At 42.8% G+C, this 24431-nt stretch overlaps 1 protein-coding gene and 1 pseudogene across 2 annotated transcripts in view; both read right to left on the reverse strand.

The window, feature by feature from the left end:
* LOC143288886 (uncharacterized) overlaps positions 1 to 8755 on the reverse strand; it is a 26758-nt pseudogene extending 18003 nt beyond the window's left edge. The window contains exons 1-4 of the transcript XR_013056148.1: positions 8722 to 8755; positions 7168 to 7631; positions 5446 to 5494; positions 761 to 941 (exon numbers count right to left, since the gene is read on the reverse strand). The product of XR_013056148.1 is annotated as an uncharacterized LOC143288886 (transcript). The remainder of the gene's footprint in view (positions 1 to 760; positions 942 to 5445; positions 5495 to 7167; positions 7632 to 8721) is intronic.
* A 7956-nt stretch (positions 8756 to 16711) lies between these two features.
* On the reverse strand, positions 16712 to 22706 carry LOC143288887 (uncharacterized). Its single transcript, XM_076597549.1, has 3 exons — positions 22597 to 22706; positions 18479 to 18763; positions 16712 to 17103 (listed from the first exon to the last, which is right to left on the reverse strand). The coding sequence occupies exons 1-3, from the start codon at positions 22673 to 22675 to the stop codon at positions 16847 to 16849; spliced, it is 621 nt and encodes a 206-aa protein (XP_076453664.1). The 5' UTR covers positions 22676 to 22706; the 3' UTR covers positions 16712 to 16846.
* Positions 22707 to 24431: the final 1725 nt, after the last annotated feature.

The raw sequence follows: 24431 nt of genomic DNA on the forward strand, positions 1-24431 counted from the left end.
CACCACCACCAAGAACAAAAAACCCCACAAAGAACAAGACAACAACAACAACCAACCCTCGCATGGTTTGAACCTGAAACTCGATGTGCCCCATGTGGACCTTACTTTAGGTACAGATGCTCTGATATCCAGCCTCCCCCTCCCCCCCCCTGCAAAAGGTAATACCACCCCTTCTCCCTTTAGAAATATTGTTTTTTTTTGTTTTTTGTTTATATATATATATATATTTTTTTTTTAATATTTTTTTACTTATCTACAAAAATGTTTTTCACTTCTTCTTTTAACAATCCGTTCCACAGTTCCTGCATTCAATCATCAAGGTTGTTTCGCTTGTGGTCGTTACACAGAGCCACCTGCAGGTGGACAGTAAACGCCGAGAAAAGAGTCATGGAAACATTATGAAATGAACAAGAAGGGCAATAATGAAGTGATACGAAGTTATCAAGATCTTATTATAATCATATCAAGTCACGTCTTAGGATACTGAATACAGAACACACACAAAGTCGTGCGACCGCTGTCTTTACAGTCAAACAAAAACCAACAGCGTTACTCAATATAAACTAGCAATTTTAAACTAAACGGTACAATGAAGGCACGCGATGAAAAACTAAGTTGCGGACAAACAATCACAGCCCCTCCCCCTCCACCCCCATACGTCACCACCACCCCTGCTCCCGCACACCTCCCCTCCACCCCCACACCCCACTACCACCCCTCAAAAAAAAAAAAAAAAAAAAAAAAAAGTTCCCTTCTTTACCATCCACGTGTAGAGGTCTGGTGACGTCATGCTCCAGAAGCAGGAATCGCGGGTGGTGGAACCACGGGGCCACGTTGGCCCGCCGCCCAGTGAAAAAGTTGTCCACCACCATCACCCTCTCCCCTGCCCGCAGCAGCCGCTCCACTAGATGCGAACCCAGGAACCCGGCACCCCCTGTCACCTGTGGACCAACAGGGAGACAGCACTTGACCACACGGTGGGTGTTGTGTCACTTATGATATATATATATATATATATATATATATATATATATATATATATATATATATATTGACATCAGCTTACAGTTGGGCCAACAGCAAAGTGAGAGCAGGTATGATCACTGGTTTCTCCAATGCAATGGGAAATCATTTACAGCTTAGTGATTGTGAAGGACTATGACTCTCAAACTAGGAGGCAAGACTGCACTGGGTCTTAGTGCTGCTGCAGCCTTAGTGGCAAGTAGTTGGGCTTTGCGGACCATCCCAACGATCGAATGTCCTGAAACCCTCTTGGCCGAGAGAGTTGATTTGACTTGGGCAAGTTCTAGCCCAGATAGTTGGGACAATAGTTGCCTCCTCTGCTGTTCTGATGGTCACACACACACACATATATATATATATATATATATATGTGTGGAGAGAGAGAGAGAGAGAGAGAGAGAGAGAGAGAGAGAATGAGTGGCTTGTGGGTGTCGTTGCAATGAGGTGACGCGCTCTCCAAGGAGAGAGCAGCCCGAACTTCAGTTTCGAATCGAAATTAGTCGTGACAACAAAGTATTACTATACAATTAAATACGATGATTTCTAACCACAGAAAAAAAAAAATCTTTCTTTTTTTTTTCCCCAACATAAAAAAATCCTACTGGCTATACTGTATTTGTAATTGCATAATTACGCCTGGAAGAAATGAATGTGGTTTTGATACACAACAGCAGGTAATTAACAGTTCTAGCCCAAAAGTACAAATAATGTTATTTATTATTCGACACGTCCATTTCGCATCCTGTGCCATGACCCAAACGCTTTCCTCTAAACCAGCCTGGAGTTCCTAGTTATCAAACGAATGTAATTTTTTTTTGGCCCTGAGACAACATAACTACAAGTGTTTTTTTGAATTTTTTTTTAATTAAAAAAAAACACCTTCTTCTTCTTCTTCTTTTTTTTTTTTTTTAATCCGGCGAAGACAATCTTAAAAAAACAAAACAAAACAAAAAAAACCCCAAAAAACCAAGAGAAGCAAGGCCTTCTAGACTCACTTATGATACACGTAAAAAAAAAAAAAAAAAAAAAAAAAAATCTAATCGTTCAAATGTGTTCTGTATTTGTTATTATAAAGCTTCGCGTTAAAAAAAAAAAAAAAGAAAGTCCTAACCAAATTCGAACCCCGCGTGTTCGGGTGAGAAGAAATTGCCTTATCCATTACACTATCGTGGCTCCTTAACTGACGTTCTAAAATTTAACATTTGAACATACTTTTTTAAAGGGCGATAAATCAATTGCGGTATTCGCAGTGAGAACGCAGTTTAAATCATATTATTCGGGTGTATCTTGAGCATTCAAAAAATCTTTAAGGGCAATAAAAAATAATTCTTGTTAATGGCTATCGCCGCAAACACACTGCAATATTTAGCCGTTTTCACTAGATCTAGATAGATGTACAAGTTTAGTTACAACCGCCGGGATTGTAGTACGACACGGTCGATTCAATTTCTCTTTTATGTTCATTCTAGTTTTATAGTTTTAAAGTTGATATGAAAATTTAGTATTTTGTTAAACTAATAACATGTAGAGCCAAGTACAAGTACTTCTAAACGTCGTAAGAAGTGAAAAGGACTTCATTTTGAGAAAAGTCAAGACTGGAAATTTTTTCGTTTCATCGTGATCAATTCAAGGGTATTAACTCGCATGGTTTACAATTTTTAACTGTGAATTCCTACTGATTCTGTGGATATTTTTTTTATGGCATTTTGGGGCATAATCCAGTAAGTGATGAGGCGTTCACAAATCTTTCTCTGAAAAAATATTTAACGGTCTCCTTCTTCAACTTTCCATCACATGTTATCGTGTATTGTCCATAGAATATAGGATTGAATGGGCAGGTCAACAACTTGAAACAAAATGGCGTCGTTCGCGTTCGCGAAGAATATGAGCACGTGCTTTGAATGTGTGTAAATATGTGTACGCAACTGATTTTTGCCCATGACCTTCAGGGCTCAGCCAACAGATCTGTAAAGTCCACTCGTCGTATTGATTTTAGTATTTTCCGAAAAAGACCACTTGGGCGAATGAACATAGTGAAAGCCCTGTACACTGAGAGTAAAACACACAAGCTTTTTATGTATTGAGTATAATTTCAAAATGTAATGTTTAAGATGAGAAAGATCAGTTTAAAGCAAATTAAGTCCCCTAGCATTATTTACAGAGTAATTTCCCTTTTTTACTACCTGCACCAAAACGTTTGCTAAATAAATGTAACTTCCATGCTTAGCAAAAGAAGTTCCTGTTTGAATAAAAAATGATAATAATGACTGCTCTTGTTGTTGTGTCAGAATATCCGATCAAAGTGCCAAGTTTAGAGAATACAAAATATATAAATATAACAGTAAATGCAGTTTGCATATAATTGGGCTTCATTTTTTATTTTTTTGTGCCCATCCCACTTCACTTCACTTCACTTCACTTTCTCAAGGAGGCGTCACTGCGTTCGGACAAATCCATACACGCTACACCACATCTGTTGAGCAGATGCCTGACCAGCAGCATAACCCAACGCGCTTAGTCAGGCCTTGAGTGCATGCTTACATATTTGTGTACCTATGAAGGTGGATTTCATTTTACGTAATTTCGCCAGAGGACAACACTCTCGTTGCCATGGGTTCTTTTTCAGTGCGCCAAGTGCGTGCTGCACACGGGACCTCGGTTTATCGTCTCATCCGAAAGACTAGACGCTCAGTTTGATTTTCCAGTCAAACTTAGGAGAGCCCATCCCAGAGGTGCAATATTGTTTTAAACAAGATGACTGGAAAGAACTGAATTTTTCCTATTTTTATGCCTAATTTGGTGTCAACTGACAAAGTATTTGCAGAGAAAATGGCAATGTAAAAGTTTACCACGGACACACACACACACACACACACACACAGAGACAACCGAACACCGGGTAAAAACATAGACTCACTTTGTTTACACAAGTGAGTCAAAAACACACATCTTTTTCGACGTTCGTATTTTAAAAAGCAATCTCAACACATGTTACAAAATCAATCTCAACACATGTTACAAAATCAATCAACACTTATAACATAAGTCAAGCTCAGCTGACGCTCTCTCTCTTTTTTTTCTCGATAAACGATAAAACACCACCTGAATTTGTACTTTCTTTTTCTTTTTTTTGGGGGGGTGGGGGGTGGGGGGGGGGGGGGGTGAGGAGGGGGTTGGAATAGATTGGTGTTGAGAGAGAGAGATATATAATCACACACACACACACACACACACACACACACCTCTTCCTCCCACCTCTAAACCACTCTTCCAAGCGTGTGTTGACACATACACACACCACATCTCTCTCTCTCTCTCTCTCTCTCTCTCTCTCAGTATAAAGAAGACATTGCGTCTTTCTGCAGCTTTCGATAGGCACAGCTAAGTGCCAAAGTATCGCAAATCTCTTATTAGCTTATGTTGTTTCAATTTTTTTCCCTTTCTGTTCCATTTTATCCGTTTTGCACCATTTTATTCTGATTAGTACCTATTGTGTCACTACAACTTTACAACTAATGGCATTAAACATTTCAGTGTTCACTGTTCTCTCTCTTCGTTTTTTTTTTTTTCTTCTTCTGACGGTATATACAAGACAATGAACCTTGCTGCAGCTTTCGATGTGCATAATAGGTTTTGTCACACTATACACACCAGCCGTAACCAGCGCAAAAACAACAGCAGCTGTACACAAAGCAGCTCGTAAACATCGGTAACATGGAGAATTAATCAACACTCACACAAACACGAACGAACCAAACCGTGTACACGGTAACTCGTTAACGCGGTCCGTAATCTGTGAATTAATTAAACACACAGAGAAAAACACAAAACGGCGTAGGCACATTGAACCGTGAGCACTTATCGGTACGCCAATCACAACCAAACGAATAGGTATGCCTATCACGAACGAACGAAGGATGGAGTGATGGCCTAGAGGTAACGCGTCCGCCTAGGAAGCGAGAAATTCTGAGCGCGCTGGTTCGAATCACGGCTCAGCCGCCGATATTTTCTCCCCCTCCACTAGACCTTGAGTGGTGGTCTGGACGCTAGTCATTCAGATGAGACGATAAAGCGAGGTCCCGTGTGCAACACGTAAAAGAACCCACGGCAACAAAAGCGTTGTTCCTGGCAAAATTCTGTAGAAAAACCCACTTCGATAGGAAAAAACAAATAAAACAGCACGCAGGAAAAAATACAAAAAAAAAAAAAAAGAAAAAAAAAAAAAAAAAAAAAAAAAAAAAAAGGGTGGCGCTGCAGTATAGCGACGCGCTCTCCCTGGGGAGAGCAGCCCGAATTTCACACAGAGAAATCTGTTGTGATAAAAAAAGAGAAAAGAAATACAAATACAAATATAAATACAAGGTGGCGGGTCACGTTGTCTCCTACAGGTTAAAGACTTGGTCGTCATGCAGTCTTACTTACCAGAATTCGTTTCCCAGTACCCTCAGGAAACACTGCTGTGGGCTTGAGACTGTAAGATGAAAACCACAACACAGCATGAAGCAGTTACCGAGGCTTGGACATGTCAACTACCACCATCTAACACCCCCCCCCCCCCCCCCCCCGAAAAAAAAAGAAGGGGAAGAGGAAGAAGAGGAAGAAGAAAGAAGAAGAAAGAAGAAGAAAATGAGAAGGAGGAGAAGAAGGTGGGTGGGAGAGAGAGAGAGAGAGAGAGAGAGAGAGAGAGAGAGAGATGCAAAAAGACAGACAGAGACAGAGAAAGGGATAGGCTACAGAGATTGTGTGTGTGTGTGTGTGTGTGTGTGTGTGTGTGTGTGTGTGTGTGCGCATGCGTGCGTGCGCGCTTGCCTGTGTGTGTGTGTGTGTGTGTGTGTGTGTGTGTGTGTGTGCGCGCGTGCGCATGCTGACATGCAGATAAGCATAAAACATAACAATAGGACAGTGACCATCGTCAACACCATTCGCAGTGAAAAAATGACAGCAACAGCAGCAAGAACAAAATAAAGAAAACGTCCATCGACTAATTACTGCACGCACTGACACCAACCCTAAAAGCCGAGAGAGAGAGAGAGAGAGAGAGAGAGAGAGGGAGAGAGAGAGAGGGTCATGATAGGACTTTGAGTGCACCTTAAACTTACAGAATACAAAATACTTTATCATCCCCACGAGAAAAAATCATTTGTGGTGTAAAACCCACTGATAAAAAATAAACGAGAATCACAGTCATTAAAAGTGAACACGCACATACATCCATACATGTCAAACCTCTTTCGCACCAGTCATTCAAACGCATGCATAACTCTAAAACTGGAAAAACTGAAGACAAGGAAGAGGCAGGGAAGGGAGGCTGTTTTGGGAAGAGGTGGGTTTTAAGGCCAGACTTGAAAGAGCTGAGTGTGGAGACCTGACGAAGCGAAAGAGGAAGTTCATTCCAAAAGCAAGGTCCAGAGACAGAGAAAGAACGGCGGCCAACAGTAGAGTGTTTGAATCTGGGTATGCGTAAGTGGAGTGGATCCGAAGCCGATCGCAGAGGGCGAGATGGAGTGTAGAGGTGAAGGCAGCCACAGAGATAGGATGGGGCAGATTTGTGAATACATTTATAACATAGAGTGCAGATCTTGTACTTTATTCTGTGTGAGACAGGGAGCCAGTGATGTTGCAACAGAGGAGTAATGCGCTCAGATCTTTTCTTTCTGAGGACGAGTCGGGCAGCAGAGTTTTGTATGCGCTGAAGGGACTGAATGGATGAAGCAGGCAAACCAGACAATAGAGAGTCTTACAGTTGTCAAGGCGTGAGAGAATGAGAGAAACGACAAGTCTAGATGTTGCGTCAGTGGACAGATATTTCCGGGCGGAACTGATGCGCCGCAATTGACAGTACCAGGATTGACATGTCTGACTGACAATTTTTTGCGTGGACAGTGTGTTGTCAAGGACAACACCGAGGTTCCTGACGGAACTGGAAAGAGGGATGGATGTACTGCCAAGTTTGATTGTGTCAATTGTGATGGAAGACAGCTGAAATACTGCTATAAAAAGATATATATATATATATATATATATATATATATATATATATACTACAAATAATAATAATAATAATAATAATAATAAAGGATGCAAAAAAAAAAAAAAAAAAAAAAAAAAAAAAGAAAAAAAAAGAAGAAAAGTCCATAAACTTACGCCCATTCTCTTGTCATCGCTTCCTGGTCAAAACCACCACGAGTTCTCTCGTTATCGGTGTCGCCGCTGTGAAACAGCAATACGTACAGGCGAGTCCAGTACAAGACGCATACCGACGCAGACAACAGCACAGCAACCAGATAGATTCTGGATGCTCGCAGCGTCATAAACATGATTTTTTTTTTATTTAATTTTTTTTTTTTTTTTTTTTTTTTTAATGAAGAGTCGGCAATATCCACAATTCTTTCTGATCCTGACTAAACGAGATGCAGCGTTCACAGCAAGGCGTCAGTTGATGTTCACTCCGCCAGTCACACAGTGGAGTGGAGGGAAATTAAAATGTGTAGGCTATGTTGTCGAGAAGTCAGCTGAACAACATCGGCGGTAGGGTGCCTGTAAACAGCAACAGACTATTTCACTCACAGACCGCCGAAATATTCGTGAAACTCCAAGTCTTTTCGATCCTGTGTAAAGGAGACTTTCCGTTGTGTGTGTCCAGAGTAAGAGGTACCAAGGAATCTGCTGTGTGTGTGTGTGTGTGTGTGTGTGTGTTCAAAGCTGCTGGACCAGTTCACCAGCACAACTTAGACCAACGGTGTGTAAAGGTTACGGTTGATTTGCTGTCAACAGCGTTCGTGTGTGCTCTTTCATGGCATGTACCGGTGTATCACAAGAATCGTACGTCCTCACCACGAGAAATTTACCACTCGGAATAAAAACACGTGAACGTCCCTACTACCACTTTCTCTCCGTTCTGTCGTGCAAATGACTCCGTGTTAGTAAAGCGCTTGGAGCTTGCATGTTTTTTCCACCGAGGAGTATCCATGTCATGAGGATTTTTCGTCAGAATCCCATCATCAGAACCCGGCGCAACAGTTTTATACCCCAGTCAATTCATTTCCTAAATAATTGATCAATCTTAATGCACAACTATTGTTATAATTGGTATGCGCGCGCGCGCGCTCTTGTGTGTGTGTGTGTGTGTGTGTGTGTGTGTGTGTGTGTGTGTGTGTGTGTGTACTTTATATTTTGTATTAGATTTTAAATACTGCTAAACAGCTTGGTTTTAACAGTGTATACATGTCCATGTTTTAGTTTTGTATGATAATTATTTATGCATGTGTGTGACTGCCAGTGTGATTATTTTACGTGATTCTTGTATTAACTTAGCAGTTAGGCATATTTTCTTTTATACATGTATACATTTACGCTGATGTTGAATAACTGTGAACAGTGGGTGTTCATGATTGTGTGAGGTCATTAACCTGGCATCTAAGCATTCTATTCCCTATGTGTGTTCACACCGTGCATTGTTTGTGAAGCGTCTACCACGCATGAATTTCTCTTCTTGAGATAATATAGTATTCTGTATCTGTATTATCACACGCGAAATGTCCTCCTCCTGAAAAAAAAAAAGAAAAAAGCATGAGAATTTTTCGTCTGTCACCTCTGACTGTTTCTTTCTAAATCTGTCTGTCAGTCTAGCTCTCGCAGTCTGCCTGTCTCTATCTGTATGTGCACATACTGTAAAGGCCATACTTTTTAAGCGCCCACCCCCTCGTCGAACAACCTTCACGCTGACTTTGGAGTCGCCGAACGTTTACTAGACCAGTACAATGCGCTTCTTTTGTAGCCTGGCTGAGACAGTGTGTGTGCAACACACTCGATACATCGCGGCGTTGAAAAGAACGGTCGAAAGGTTGGGTGAACATTCAATATTCATGTCAGTTTTCAGTGTGTGTGTGTGTGTGTGTGTGTGTGTGTGTGGTGGGTGGTGGTGGGGGGGGGGGGGGGTGCTCGTGCGCCACATGTGCGTGAGTTTGTAGGCTATGCGTCTCTCGTTGTATTAGTCTCCACACTCATTTCACTCGTCTGTTTCTCTCTCTTTCTGTCTCTCTCCCTCAGTCCTTGAACCCATCTCTCTCCCTTCTTAAAATTGGGTGCGCGCGTGATTGTGCATCTGCGCAAACGCTTGTTTGTATGCATTTGTGGTCTCGTGCGGTCGCGTATGTGTGTGTGCACATATGACTGTGTGTGTGTGTGTGTGTGTGTGTGTGTGTGTGTGTGTGTGTGTGTGTCTATGTACGTGTTAAGGGAGTAGAGGTGAAGGATGCGTTTGTCTGGGAGATGGGGGAGATGGAGGCGAGGGAGGGAAGGGGTCATGTTTGATACTGCAGTTATGTACGCGCGCGCGCGCGTGTGTGTGTGTGCGTGCGTGCATGTGTGTGTGCGTGTGAGTGTGTGTATGTGTGTGTGTGTGTGTGTGTGTGTGTGTGAGAGAGAGAGAGAGAGAGAGAGAGAGAGAGAGAGAGAGAGAGAGATGTGGTGTGTGTATGTGTCAACACACGCTTGGAAGAGTGGTTTAGAGGTGGGAGGAAGAGGTGTGTGTGTGTGTGTGTGTGTGTGTGTGTGTGTGTGTGTGTGTGATTATATCGTAATTTACATACTTGTGATTGTGATCTTGTATTCACCTGAGAGAGAGAGACAGAGAGAGAGAGAGAGAGAGAGAGAGAGAGAGAGAGAGAGGTGTGCGTGTATGTGTGTGTGTGCTTTACTCAGTTTATTAGCAATTCATATTTTTTTCTTTTGCACATCGTGAAACAACTGTTGTTTATTTTTATTTTATTTTATTTTTATATTTTTTGTACCTGTGTATAGACAACAAAGCAATCTTGAATCCAGAGAGTCTGTGTCTGTGCAGATCCAGTTATCTTACCGATCAATGATCGATAGCTGGCTCACTTTTGATGTCGCATTCGCTGCCTCAGGCACTTCACCTGTTCGAGACTCACAAAGGACATCTGTGTGTGTGTGTGTGTGTGTGTGTGTGTGTGTGTGTGTGTGTGTGTGCTTGCGAGCGCGCGCAAGTGTGTTTGTATGTGTGTGCGTGCGCGCGGTCGCGTTTTGTTGCCAGCTTTGGTCAGTCAAGGAGTAAAAGGCTTGGTGTAATTGGAGACGGAGGATCATTACGTCTGACGGTTCGATTTTTAACTGAAAAATGAAATAATGTCCATGGGGAAGTGGGTGCATACAGGAACGCGTGGACAGGATGCGGGATAGGTGTATCCGAATGGCACACACACACACACACACACACACACACACACAAGGCACAAAATATGCCCTACACATATACATGCGCCGGTACACGCGCACACACACACACAAACGCCCACCCACACTACAGGGGTGTGTGTGTGTGTGTGTGTGTGTGTGTGTGTGTGTGTGTGTGTGTGTGTGTGTGTACACGTGTGTGTGTGTGTGTGTGTAGCGTTGGTCTAGTGGCAATGCGTCCGCCTAGGAAGCGAGAGAATCTGAGCTTTCTGGTTCGAATCCCACAGTCGCCAGTATATTCTCCCCCTCCACTAGACCTTGAGTGGTGGTCTGGAAGCTAGTCATTCGTATGAGACGATAAACCGAGGTTCCGTGTGTGGCATACACTTAGCGCACTTAAAAGAACCCACAGCAACAAAAGGGTTGTCCCTGGCAATATTATGTAGAAAACCCAAACTTCGATAGGAAAACAAATAGAATTGCAGGAAGAAAAAAATACAAAAAAAAGAAAGAAAGAAAGAAAAAAAAAAAAAAAAGTGTGGCGCTCTCAGTGTAGCGACACGTTATCCCTGTGGAGAGCAGCCCAAATTTCACATAGAGAAATCTCTTGTGACAAAAAGAGTAAAACAATCCTATACAAACAACAAACAACAACAATAGCCGAATGGTTAAAGCTTTGAACTTTCAGTCTGAGGGTCCCTGGTCCGAATCTCGGTGGCGCCTGGTGGGTAAAGGGTAACATTTTTCCGATCTCCCAGGTCAACATATGTGCAGACCTGCTAGTGCCTGAACCCCCTTCGTGAAGATCAAATACGCACGTTAAAGATCCTGTAATCCATGTCAGCATTCCGTGGGTTATGGAAACAAGAACATGCCCAGCATGCACACCCCCCAAAACGGAGCATGGCTACCTACATGGCGGGGTAAATAAATAAAACGGTCATACACGTAAAATGTAAAATGTTACATGTTTGTCTGAGTGTTTATGTGTGCGTGCCTGAAATCTGATTGAATGACACAGGAAACGAATGATGAGCGCCCAATGGCAGCCGTCAGTTGGCTCTACTCAGGTAGGCAGCCTGTTGTGTAAATGACCCCGCGTTTGTTAAGCGCTTAGAGCTTGGTCTCCGACCGAGTATAGGCGCTATTTAAGTATCCATATCAATCAATCAACCCCCCAAATATTCCTTGCGACCCCGGTACATTTGGTAATAAAGACATATTCTATTCTATTCTAATGTGTGTAATGGCTTGTGCTCCTGTCAGAGTAGACCCATAGCTGCTCTCTATCTATGCATTAGTATGTGTGTGTATGTATACAAGTGTGTGTGTGTGTGTGTGTGTGTGTGTGTGTGTGTGTGTGTGTGTGTGTTGCGTGTATGTGTGTGTGTGTGAATGTCTAACATACGTATGTGTGTCTGTTTTACATGCATATGTGTGTGCATGTTTGTGTGTACATGTGTGTGTGTACATGCATGTGTACATGTGTGCGTCGTGTGTGTATGTAAATGTGAGTGAGAGTGAGCGAGAGGTGTTGCACTTCGCATTACCGAAGGTAGAGAGTTACAGGAAACAATGATTGTCATTTTTTTAATTCTTTTTTTATTATTATTATTTTTTTTTGGTGGTTGGGAGTGGTGTTATGCTTACATATTCTTTTCAACAATGATATTGCAGGATACAATTTCTGCATTCACCCATTTTCACAGACAGGCTTTTTGTGTACCCCGCCACTTAGGTAGCCATATTCTAGCTTTAGCTGGGTACATGTGGTTATGTTGATGTTTCCGTAATTCATTGAACACTGGCATGAATACAGGGTCTTTAAGGTTTTGATAGTGTGTGTACATGTACAGAGAAATGGGGTTGACCCCTTCACTGCTACTGATGAGTGTACCCATCAGTGAAGGGCTGTCACCTCACGGAGATAGGACAGAGCTTTCAGGTCAGGATGTCAGTGAAGGGCTGTCACCTCAGTAGGGTCAGGCAGAGCTGACAGGTCAGGATGTCAGTTAAGGGCTGTCACCTCACTAGGGTCAGACAGCTTACATGTCAGGATGTCAGTGAAGGGCTGTCACCTCACTGAGATCAGACAGAACTTACAGTTCACGGGTGTCAGTGAAGGGCTGTTACTTGACGCGGCTTCAAGTCTTCAACATTCATTATCTAAGGCAGACAGGATGTAGACATGAACAACATTTTGGTTATGAACATTCGAGCTTGTGTGTGTGTTTGTTAGAGAGAGAGAGAGAGAGAGAGAGAGAGAGAGAGAGAGAGAGAGAGAGAGAGAATGTATGATGCATGCATGCAGACTCTACTATTCATGTTGTATATTTTTCATGGGGAAATTGGTAGAGTGGGGAGAGAGAGCAGAGTTTTGGAGGTGGAGGGGTGGTGGGGGTGGTGGGAGAATCAGTGAACGGGAGGCCCATCTCCTGTTCATGTAAGGGAGACAATGGAAATAAAACTACCTCTGCTCTTACCACAGACTGAGTTTCCTCCCTTAAACTCTCTCTCTCTCTTCCTTTCTCTCCAGTTCTCTCTGTTTTATTTTCTGTGTCACTCTGTCGGCCTATCTGTCTCTTTCTTTCTTTTTTCTGTCTCTCCTCCTCCTTTCACCCCTGTCATCCCTCTCAACAATCCTCTTGCTTGTCTTCTGACTATAATAATTGATGGTTCAGTTGATGGATAAGTTTCCACTTCAACAGTGCCTTGTGAGCACAGTTCATCTTGATCTACATTATTTTTGGTCTTATCAACCGGGTACCTGCATGGCTCAGTAGGCTGATCACCGTTCTCTCAATCAGAAGGTTGTGAGTTCGAGTCTCCGGGCACACCCAAAATGTGAAGAGTAGGAATGTAGGATAAAATGAAACCAACCGTAAAAAAAACCCCCATTGAAATAGGAGTAAAAAAAACAAAACATGACAACAAAACAACACCACCAAACCCCCTCCAAAAAACAACATCAAAAAGTAGAACAGTGTGAAAAACCAAATTGGAAGAAAACTTAAACTTAGCTTTTTTGGGGGGTTGTTGTTTTAGCTGTTATATATATATATATGCATAGACATACATGTGTGTATATGTATATTTGTATGTACATACGTCTATATGCGTGTACATGTGTGTAAAAAGCAAAATCTACCAGCCAGGATGAATCACATCCAGCTTTTGGGATTTTCGAGATGCTCCCCTCTCGTCGATCGGAAAAGTATACGGACGAAAACCAATCGCTTTGCCAATAGCCTTTTCCCCCAAAGCCTGTCTCTCGAACAAATCCAGTATGATTGGATAGAATTGCGCAATCAACAACCATCTACCTGAAGATCTAGTCATTAGCCCCATGCACATGTAATATTTGGCTTCTGTTCAAACACGTGTGTGTGTGTGTGTGTGTGTGTGTGTGTGTGTGTGTGTGTGTGCATAAAAGTGAGCATGCACAAGTTTTTGTATTGATACGCACATGTATGCATCCTAATTTCTGTTGTATCTGTGTCTGATTTTTGACGCACTTGTGTAAACAAAGTGAGTCTGTTTTAACCCGGTGATCGGTTATCTGTGTGTGTGTGTCCGTGGTAAACTTTAACATTACCATTTTCTCTGCAAATACTTTGTCAGTTGACACCAAATTAGGCATAAAAATAGGAAAAATTCAGTTCTTTCCAGTCATCTTGCTTAAAACAATATTGCACCTCTGGGATGGGCACAAAAAAATAAAAAAAGAAGCCAAATTATATGCAAACGCATTTACTGTTATATTTATATTTTAAAAATTCTCTTTGATATGATATTCTGACACAACAACAAGAGCAGTCATTTTTATCATTTTTTGTTCAAACAAGAACTTCTTTCGCTAAGCATGGAAGTTATATTTATTTTGCAAACGTTTTGGTGCAGATAGTAAAAAAGGGAAAATAATCTGTAATTAATGCTGGGGGGTTAATTTGCTTTAAACTGGTCTTTCTCATCTTAAACATTACAATTTGAAATTATACTCAATACATAAAAAGCTTGTGTGTTTTACTCTCAGTGTACAGGGCTTTCACTATGTTCATTCACCCAAGTGGTATTTTTCAGAAAATACTAAAATCAATACTATGAGTGGACTTTATAGATCTATTGGCTGACCCTGAAGGTCATGGGCAAAAATCAATTGCCTACACATATTTATACATATTCAAAGTGCGTGTTCATATTCCTCGCGAACGTGAAGGACGCCATTTTGTTTCAAGTTATTGACCTGCCCGTTCAATCCTATATTCAATCAACAATACATAATAACATGTGATGGAAAGTTGGAGAAGGAGACCGTTAAATATTTATTCAGAGACTGGATTATGCACCAAACTGCCATACAAATATCAACAAAATCTGTCGGAATTCACAGTTAAAAATAATAAACCATGAGAGTTAATACCCTTGATGAAACGTAAAAAATTTCCAGTCTTGACTTTTCAAAATTAAGTCCTTTTCACTTCATACGGCGTTTAGAAGTATTTGTACTTGGCTCACAATGTTATTAGTTTAACAAAATACTCAATTTTCATATCAACTTTAAAACTATAAAACTAGAATGAACATAAAAGAGAAATTGAATCAACCGTGTCGTACATTCCCAGCGGGTGTAACTAAACTTGTACATCTATCTAGATCCAGAGAAAACGGCTAAATGTTGCAGTGTGATTGCGGTGATAGCCACGTCTCCTTTACCACGGACTTAAAAAGAATTCTAAATTGCCCTTAAAGATTTTTTGAATGCCCAAGATACACCAGAATAATATGATTTAAACAGCGTTTTCACTGCGAATACCGCAATTGATTTATCGCCCTTAAAAAAAGCATGTTTAAATGTTAAATTTTGGTACGTCAGTTAAGGAGCCACGATAGTGTATTGAGTAAGACAGTTTCTTCTCACCCGAACACGCGGGGTTCGAATCTGCCTTCAGGGCTATTCTTTTTTTAAATTTTTTTTTTAACCCGAAACTTATAATAACAAATACAGAAAACATTTTAACGATTAGATTAACTCTCTCCATACGAACGGCGAAAGAGACGACGTTAACAGCGTTTCACCCCAATTACCATCATCAAAATATTGCATGCGGAAGGCTCTTATACTGAAGAGGTGAATGTTGACAAAGAATACCACAATTCTAACGACGGAAGCTAAAGGTTGGGTCATTGAGACACCCACTGGACATCCGAGGGGTCTGTGTAGAGGAGAAGAGAGGACTGGCCGTACTGAGTGAGTTTAAAAAAAAAAAAAAAGTGTATCACAAGTGAGTCTTGATGGCCTTGCCTCTCTTGTTTTTCTTTCTTTCATGTGGATAGTGACGAGCTGAAGAGAAGCAGTGGAGAATGTATCTCGCAGAGGGACCATCACATTCGGGGGGAGGGTTTCCTCGTCAATTGTTATAGTTCATTGTCTTATTTATTCCTTCAGTCGATGATTTCAGTATTATATTTCATTTTACGATGTTGTCGGCAACATCATAACAATACTTATTTGAATACTAATGGAACCATTACAAATGAGGATTCATGACAAAAAAATTATGTGAAAAAAAAGAGTTTTCGTTGTTTTTGGCCTATGTGATGCACAAGAAGAAGAAGAAGAAGAAGAAAAGAAATACAACACCAAGAGACGCGTGTAGTAAGACATTGTCGAAACGGAAATCACGGCTACACGGTGAAATGTAATGCAAGGAGGTTAACGGGGTTGGACTGTGAATAGCAGAAAGACAATCTGTGGATCAGATATGGCCATCGGCCGGACCCGCGAAAGGCTTAGTTACGGATCACATGTGGCCATTGGACACCAGAAAGGCCATAATCATATTCTGTGTGGCCAAGATTCTGTCTTGTCACCCACATAGGGGTGACGGAAACGTTAAGACATTTACAGCTGGAGTCTCGGGTTCAGTGGTCGGAGTGTGTGTGTGTGTGTGTGTGTGTGTGTGTGTGTGATATTTCTCATTTTCTTTAGAAATGCCAAATTTGGATTTACATGGAGAACTTAAAATCTTTCCAATGTTTGTGTGTGTAAGGCGCTTTGTACAGCATTTGTATTGGTATTCGCTCCATATCAAAGCCATACATTATTGTAATTACCTTGATAAAGCACACCATAGAATATATCAAAACTTGTTAAATGAAAAAATCCACAATAACTGTCGATAGTCCAAAGCCACACAAGCACGCGCGCGCGCACACACACACGCACGCTCCGATTGACCCGAGACTCCAGCATTTATGTATGTTTGAACGTATGCTTGTTTGTGTGTATGCATTGCATTTATGTGTGTGAATAGATTTCTATGTATAGTTGTGTGTATCTATATAACTTTGATGTAATGTGGAATGTACACCATGTGTTTTTGAAAGCAAAAAACAAAACAAAACAAAACAAAACAAACAAACAAACAACAACAACAAGAACAACAACAACAACAACAACAAAAAAGAAAAAAAAGTAGAAGTATTTCGGTTTGTTTAATTAATGAATACGCATTATGTAGACTGTATAACAATCCAACACTCTTGTTTATTGCCTGTATGGTTTTTAACACACACACACAAACACACACACACACACACACACACACACAGAAACACACACACCCTACAAAACATCATACACGTGTCGTGTACACGTGTTGTTCCCCGCGTTTGAACCTTCTTTGGGTGACGACGATTGGCTCGGCACCCGGCAGGAAATGACGTCAACAGTACGTTCCCGGAAGCAACGCTTTGCATACAACCGGAAGTGACGAGTCAGTGTTACCAGATGGAACCCATCGCGCATGCCCACACAGCTGGGATGACGTCGGCGACAGGTTTGGAGAGAGGAAGAGGACTGACGGTACTGCAGGTAGTCACCTGCAAGGATAGTAATAATAATAATAAGTATCTTCTTCTTCTTCGTATGCACACGAGTGGGCTTTTACGTGTATGACCGTTTTTACCCCGCCATGTAGGCAGCCATACTCCGTTTTCGGGGGCGTGCATGCTGAGTATGTTCTTGTTTCCATAACCCACCGAACGCTGACATGGATTACAGGATCTTTAACTTGCGTATTTTGATCTTCTGCTTGCATATACACACGCAGGTCTGCACATATGTTGACCTGGGAAATCGTAAAAATCTCCACCCTTTACCCACCAGGCGCCGTCACCGTGATTCGAACCCGGGACCCTCAGATTGAAAGTCCAACGCTTTAGTAAGTATCTATATAGCGCTAAATCTTATGCAGGGGCAAATCAAAGCGCTTTCACACCAGTCAGTCACACGCACGCATAAATCGAAACTGGGGGAAAAACTGAAGACAAGAGGCAGGGGAGGGAGGCTCAGTGTCTTGTGAAGTGGTGGGTTTCAAGGCCAGACTTGAAAGAGCTGAGTGCGCAGACCTGACGAAGCGAAAGAGGGAGCTCATTTCCAAAAGCAAGGTCCAGAGACAGTAAAAAAAAAAAAAAAAAAAAAAAAAAAGAAAAAGCGGAGGCCGACAGTGGAGTGTTTGAGAATGCGTAAACAGAGCAGATCTGTGTTAGCAGCTTGAGAAAAACAAAACAAAACAAGCTATGCTAACTGAGCACATCCATTTCCTTCTCCTGCTTCTTCTCGCTTTTCTGTTTTAGAAAATGATGACAAAATTCAAATATAGAAATACAAGTGGGTCTTCTTTATCTTCTTCTTCTTTTATTGGCTTTGTAGAAATGCCAAGTGTTTGAGGTACTATTAACAAAACAACAACACCCTTTTCGTAAGACTTAAGATCTTTTAAGACGTAGACCACAGTATCGCGGACTGAGTTCTGCAGTGGAGAGGAGCAAACATTGTGGATTGTATACTTCAACAAAAATAGCACACACACACACACACACTGACACACACACGCACACAAGCACATACACACAATCACACACATATATATACACACACACGCACATACACACACACACGCGCGCGCACGCACACACACACACACACTGATACACACACACACCAGCACATACACACAATCACACACACACACACACACACACAATCACACATACGCACAAGCACATACACACAATCACACACACGCACACACAAGCACATACACACAATCACACACACGCACAAGCACCCGCACACACACACACGCGCACATACACACACACACACACAATCACACACACACAAGCACATACACACACACGCACACACACACACACACACACACACACGCACACACACGTGCAACAAACTCACACGGAGCCTTGGGGACAGGACGTCCGCGACAAAGTTGCTGTACATGCCGGAAGTCAGCGCACCGGCGCGTGACGGGAGAAAAGAGACTGGGATACGGGCACTCCTGCACGTGACCCCAGTGCGTCATATCCGCCGCCGTGGTGGCGGTGGCTTCCGGTCCCGCGCGCTGCGGCATACCCGTGCCAGTCGTGGCGGTGAGGTTGCCGCAGTGGATGAAGAGGGCGCATGAGTCGGGGTTGGGCAGGACGAGGTGTTGGTGTCGCTCACACGTTGCACGTGAATAACCTGTAGGTGATCAACTGTTACGGCCCAACACTCGGCTTATTTCACAGATTGACATAAGTTTTACATTTGGCCAACAGCAAAGTGAGAGCTGTATTATCAATGGTTTCTCCAGTCAATGGGAAATCATTTACAGCTTAGTCTTTTGTGAAGGACTATGGCTCTCAAACTAGGAGGCAAAATTGCACTGGTTCTTAGTGCTGCAGCCTTGTGGGCTAGTTGACCTTTGGGAACCATCCCAACGCCGACTGTCCTAAAACCCTCTTGGCCGAGAGAGTGGGGGTGTAACTTGTGCAAGACATTCCAGCCCAAATAGTCGGAACAGCAGTTGCCTCCTCTGCTGTTCTGATGGTCATAGTCGGACACGACTGACTATCATATATATAAGATCAACTTATGACGCATGATGACTGAATGAATGATGATGAATGATACGGACACATATAGCGCCTATCCTCGGTTGGAGACCAAGCTCCAAACGCTTTACAAACACCGGGTAATTTGCACAACAGGCTGCCTATACCTGGGTAGAGCCGACTGACGGCTGCCATTGGGCGTCCAGTGATGATGAATGATATGGATACTTATACAGCGCCTATACTTGGTTGCAGACAAAGCTCTAAGCACTTTATAAACACGGGGTCATTTGCACAACAGGCTGCCTATCTTGTTAGAGCCGACTGATGGCTGCCATTGCGGGGCGCTCATCATTCGTTTCCTGTGTCAATCAGATTTCACACACACACACACACACACACACACACACACACAGACATGTAACATTTTACGTGTATGACCGTTTTGTTTATTTGCCTCGCCATATATTTAGGCCCATTTCCGGGGGTGTGCATGCTGGATTTGTTCTTGTTTCCATAACCCACCGAACGCTAACATGCATTGCATGATCTTTAACGTCCGTATTTGATCTTCTGCATGCGTGTGCACACGAAGGGGGTTCAGGCACAAGCAGGTCTGCACATATGTTGACCTGGGAGATCGGAAAAAAAAGTCCATCCTTTACCCACCAGGCGCCGTTACCGAGATTCGAACCCTGGACCCTCAGATTGAAAGTTTAATACTTTACCCACTCGGCTATTGCGCCCTTCAAACAATGAAAGTTAAAACTGAAAGGTTTGTCAAGGGCCCATCGCCAGGGAGGCAGTGAATTCACACCCACTACTGATGTCTAGACGTCACTGAGTGGGAAGGCATGACACAATTTTCTCCTTCCGACACCGTTTTAACCCCCTCCCCTCCCCGGCCCCTCCGCCGAATCAGGTATACCTACCTTTCAAACTTGGGTGGAGTGAGGTAAAATGTCTTTCTAACAGGACACAACAGCACACCTAAACTGAAGGAAGTCTGCTCACTGGTTAACACTGAATCAGACGTCCAATGCCTTTCCGATTCTGCCACAGCATTAAAACACACACAACAATTTCAAAAACGAAACAAACACACAAACAAAACAAACAAACAAAGAAAAAAAAAAAAAAATCAGGCGCAACAGCCGAGTGATTAAAGCATTGGACTTTCAATCCGAGGGTTCCGGGATCGAATCCCGGTCACAGCCTAGTGGGTGAAGGGTGGAGATTTTTCCTACCCCAGTCCCGGGTCAACAGAACTACAGACGTGCTTTGTGCTTGAACGCCCTTCGTGTGTATACGCACGCAGAAGATCAAACACGCACGTTAAATACCCCCCGTTAATTCATGTCAGCGTTCGGTAGGTTATGACGAAACAAAAAGACATACCTGGCATGCACCGCCACTCCCCCCGAAAACGGAGTATGACTGCCTATATTGCGGGGATAAAAACGGTTCTACACGTAAAATCCCACTCGTGTATACGAGTGAACGTGGAAGTCGCAGCTCACAAACGAAGAAGGAGAGAGGAAGAATCATGCTAATAACAATAATGATAATGATAATAATCAGAATAACAATGATAATGACAGTAAGAAGAACAAGCAGAAGAAGAACACGAAGAAGAAGAAGAAGAAGAAGAAGAAGAAGAAGAAGAAGAAGACCGATGCTCACACCCCTTACCCCCAAGAAAAAACAGTTATTGGCCTACATGTATAAAACATACATGCATCAAATACATCCATACACGAACAAGCGTGTCCACACACACACACACGAAAACAAACACAACTGCGTACGCACATATGCGACCAGCAAAAGTTTAAGAAATTTATCAATCAATAAGATTTGGTAGAATGGAAGTTGAGTATTTTTAGAAGATTTTTGAAGTGCACCGAAAGAGTATTTGGAAAACAAGAACAGCAACATTTCTTCCTTTCTTCCTTCCCATCTCCCTCTCTTTTTATCACTCTTCCTCTTTTTCTTTCTTTCATTCATTCTTTCCGTATATATCGTTTTTCTTCCTTCCTTTCTTTCTTTCTTTTCTTTTTTTTTCCTCTCTTTCTTATCTTAATTGATTGACAGCGGGTGGACCTAAATATGAAATAAAATAAAATGAAACATCAATTAGTCGCACTTAAGACATCATGTGAGAGCAAATACACACTGGGTAAACACTGGACACTGTTCTTTCTTATCAGAACTGATCGAGATCGGGCTTGATTAATTTCTGTCCAGATATCCCGCGAGTGCAAATACACGCTGGGTAAAATTCTGGCGACGTATGTTCCGCATTGATCACGCCTTGTTTCCATCACCACACTCCTTACAACCCTCGCCCCCCCCCCCCCCACTCCTCCCTCCCAACCACCATCTCCTCCTTCCCCCGCCCCATCCCATCCTAATTATTGGTGATGGAGTCTCCCGTCGGACCGACGGATGAGTAGGCAGGCAGGCTTATCTGTCGGTGTGTGTCCTCATGAGAGAAGAGGCCGATGCGCAGCACTTCCCACAGGTGTTGCAAGGGAAAACGTCTCCAGAAGTTGAGCACTGCTTCCTTCGCTCCCGCTTCTCCTTAATGGCCAGCGTTCTCTTGTTTTCAAACGTCTTTATGCCACTAGAGCACAGCATCCTCCAGCGAGAGCGGTCAAAGGCATCAGTTTCCCAGGAAGCGATGTCTATGTCACAGGCTTTGAGGTTTGTCTTAAAGGTGTCCTTGAAGTGCTTGCAGGTTCTTCCAATTTCGTGGTGGCCTTCCTTTAGCTGCCATACAGTAGCATCTTCGGGATCCTATCTATATCTCTCATTCATTCACACACACACACACCCACACTACACACACACACACACACACACACACACACACACACACATGATCTCTCTCTCTCATTCATTCACACACACACACACACACTACACACACACACACACACAACACACACACTACACACACACACACAACACACACACTACACACACACGACACACACACAAACATTACCCCCCCGAACCACCACCACCACGCCCCACCCTACACACACACACACACACACACACACAAACATTACCCCCCCCCCCCAACCACCACCACCACCCAACACCCTCCACACACACACACACACACATTACCACCCCCACCCTCTACCACCACCACTCCACACCCTCCACACACACACACTACACACACACAACACACACACTGCACACACACGACACACACACACACACACACACACACAACATTACCCCCCCCCCCAAACCACCACCACCACGCCCCACCCTACACACACACACAACAAACAAACATAACCCCCCCCCCAACCACCACCACCACGCCCACCCTACACACACACACAAACAAACAAACATAACCCCCCCCCCAACCACCACCACCACCACTCCACACCCTCCACACACACACACACACACACACACACACACACACACACACACACTACACACCCACATCACCTTCCATGTTTCTGTAGCACCGTCTGACATCACGGGACGTTGGCCACTGACACAGCATGGAGAGAGGTTCGAACACCATTCCGGGCGGGCAGGGCAGGACCACCACGTCACCGCCGACACACGCCACGTACTCCCCACAGTCCCAGGGAACGGCGCCCACGACGAAGACAGACGGGCCAGAGTCTTCGGAGCAGGCCAGCATAGAGGCCCAGTTCTCTGCCACACCAGCCCTGCAGACTGCAGGGTGGAGAAGTAGCAGGACTTGAACCTGAACCACCACGGTCACTACTACCTGCAGCACAAGTCCTGATGGTGACCACGACGACGACGATAACAGGTTCCACCACATGGTCTTTGCTGTTGTTGTTGTCGTTGTTGTTGTTGTTGTTGCTGTTGACTTCATCGTAGAGTTCTGGAGCTCTGGAGAGAGAGAGAGAGAGAGAGAGAGAGAGAGAGAACTGAACACTGAACACTTTAATGTCAATAGCTTTACAGCCCTAATGACATGGGGGTTCATAATACAAATAACAACATGCATCAATAGTAATAATATTGATGAAAACCAAAACCAAAACGAAATCAATCAATCTGTGCAACAAAGTGCAGTTCGACCATCCATTCAAAGTAATGGCATGTAGTGAGAAATAAAAACAAAAATATATATAAATGTATAACATAAATATTTTCCATATAAGAATGACAACACAGATTTCAATTTTCACAATGAACAACAACACAGAGAGAGAGAGAGAGAGAGAGAGAGAGAGAGAAGACAAGACAAGACAAATTCTTTATTTCGAGGATAATAGATAAGCACTGGTGTGCTTTTTTACATCCAGTCCCCGCCCTAAATAGGGTCTACACTACACAATATTTAATAAGAGAGACAAGGCCTTCAAGACTCACTTGTGATGCACTAAAAAAAAATCCAAGCTTTTTATGTATTGAGTATAATTTCAAAATGTAATGTTTAAGATGAGAAAGATCAGTTTAAAGCAAATTAAGTCCCCTAGCATTAATTACAGAGTAATTTCCCTTTTTTACTATCTGCACCAAAACGTTTGCAAAATAAATAAAACTTCCATGCTTAGCAAAAGAAGTTCCTGTTTGAACAAAAAATGATAATAATGACTGCTCTTGTTGTTGGGTCAGAATATCAGATCAAAGTGCCAAGTTTAGAGAATACAAAAAATATAAATATAACAGTAAATGCAGTTTGCATATAATTAGGCTTCATTTTAAATTTTTTCGTGCCCATCCCAGAGGTGCAATATTGTTTTAAACAAGATGACTGGAAAGAACTGAATTTTTCCTATTTTTATGCCTAATTTGGTGTCAACTGACAAAGTATTTGCAGAGAAAAAAAAGCGCTGGTTTGAATCACGGCTCAGCCGCCGATATTTTCTCTCCCTCCACTAAACCTTGAATGGTGGTCTGGACGCTAGTAATTCGGATGAGACGATAAACCGAGGTCCCGTGTGCAGCATGCACTTAGCGCACGTAAAAGAACCCACGGCAACAAAAGGGTTGTTCCTGGCAAAATTCTGTAGAAAAATCCACTTGGGTAGGAAAAACAAATAAAACTGCACGCAGGAACAAATAGACCCCCCTCCCCCCCACCCAAACAAACAAACAAACAAACAACAACAAAAAAAAAGTGTGGCTGTGCAGTGTAGCGACGCGCTCTCCCTGGGGAGAGCAGCCCGAATTTCACACAGAGAAATCTGTTGTGATAAAAATGCAAATACAAATACAAATAAAAATACAGATATATACTGTCACAGGAAGAGTTGAGTTTTTTTTACCTGTTTGGCTGAGGGCCCTGTCGGTCAAGT

The sequence above is a fragment of the Babylonia areolata genome, chromosome 13 (assembly GCF_041734735.1).
Source record: "Babylonia areolata isolate BAREFJ2019XMU chromosome 13, ASM4173473v1, whole genome shotgun sequence".
Classification (NCBI taxonomy): domain Eukaryota; kingdom Metazoa; phylum Mollusca; class Gastropoda; order Neogastropoda; family Buccinidae; genus Babylonia; species Babylonia areolata.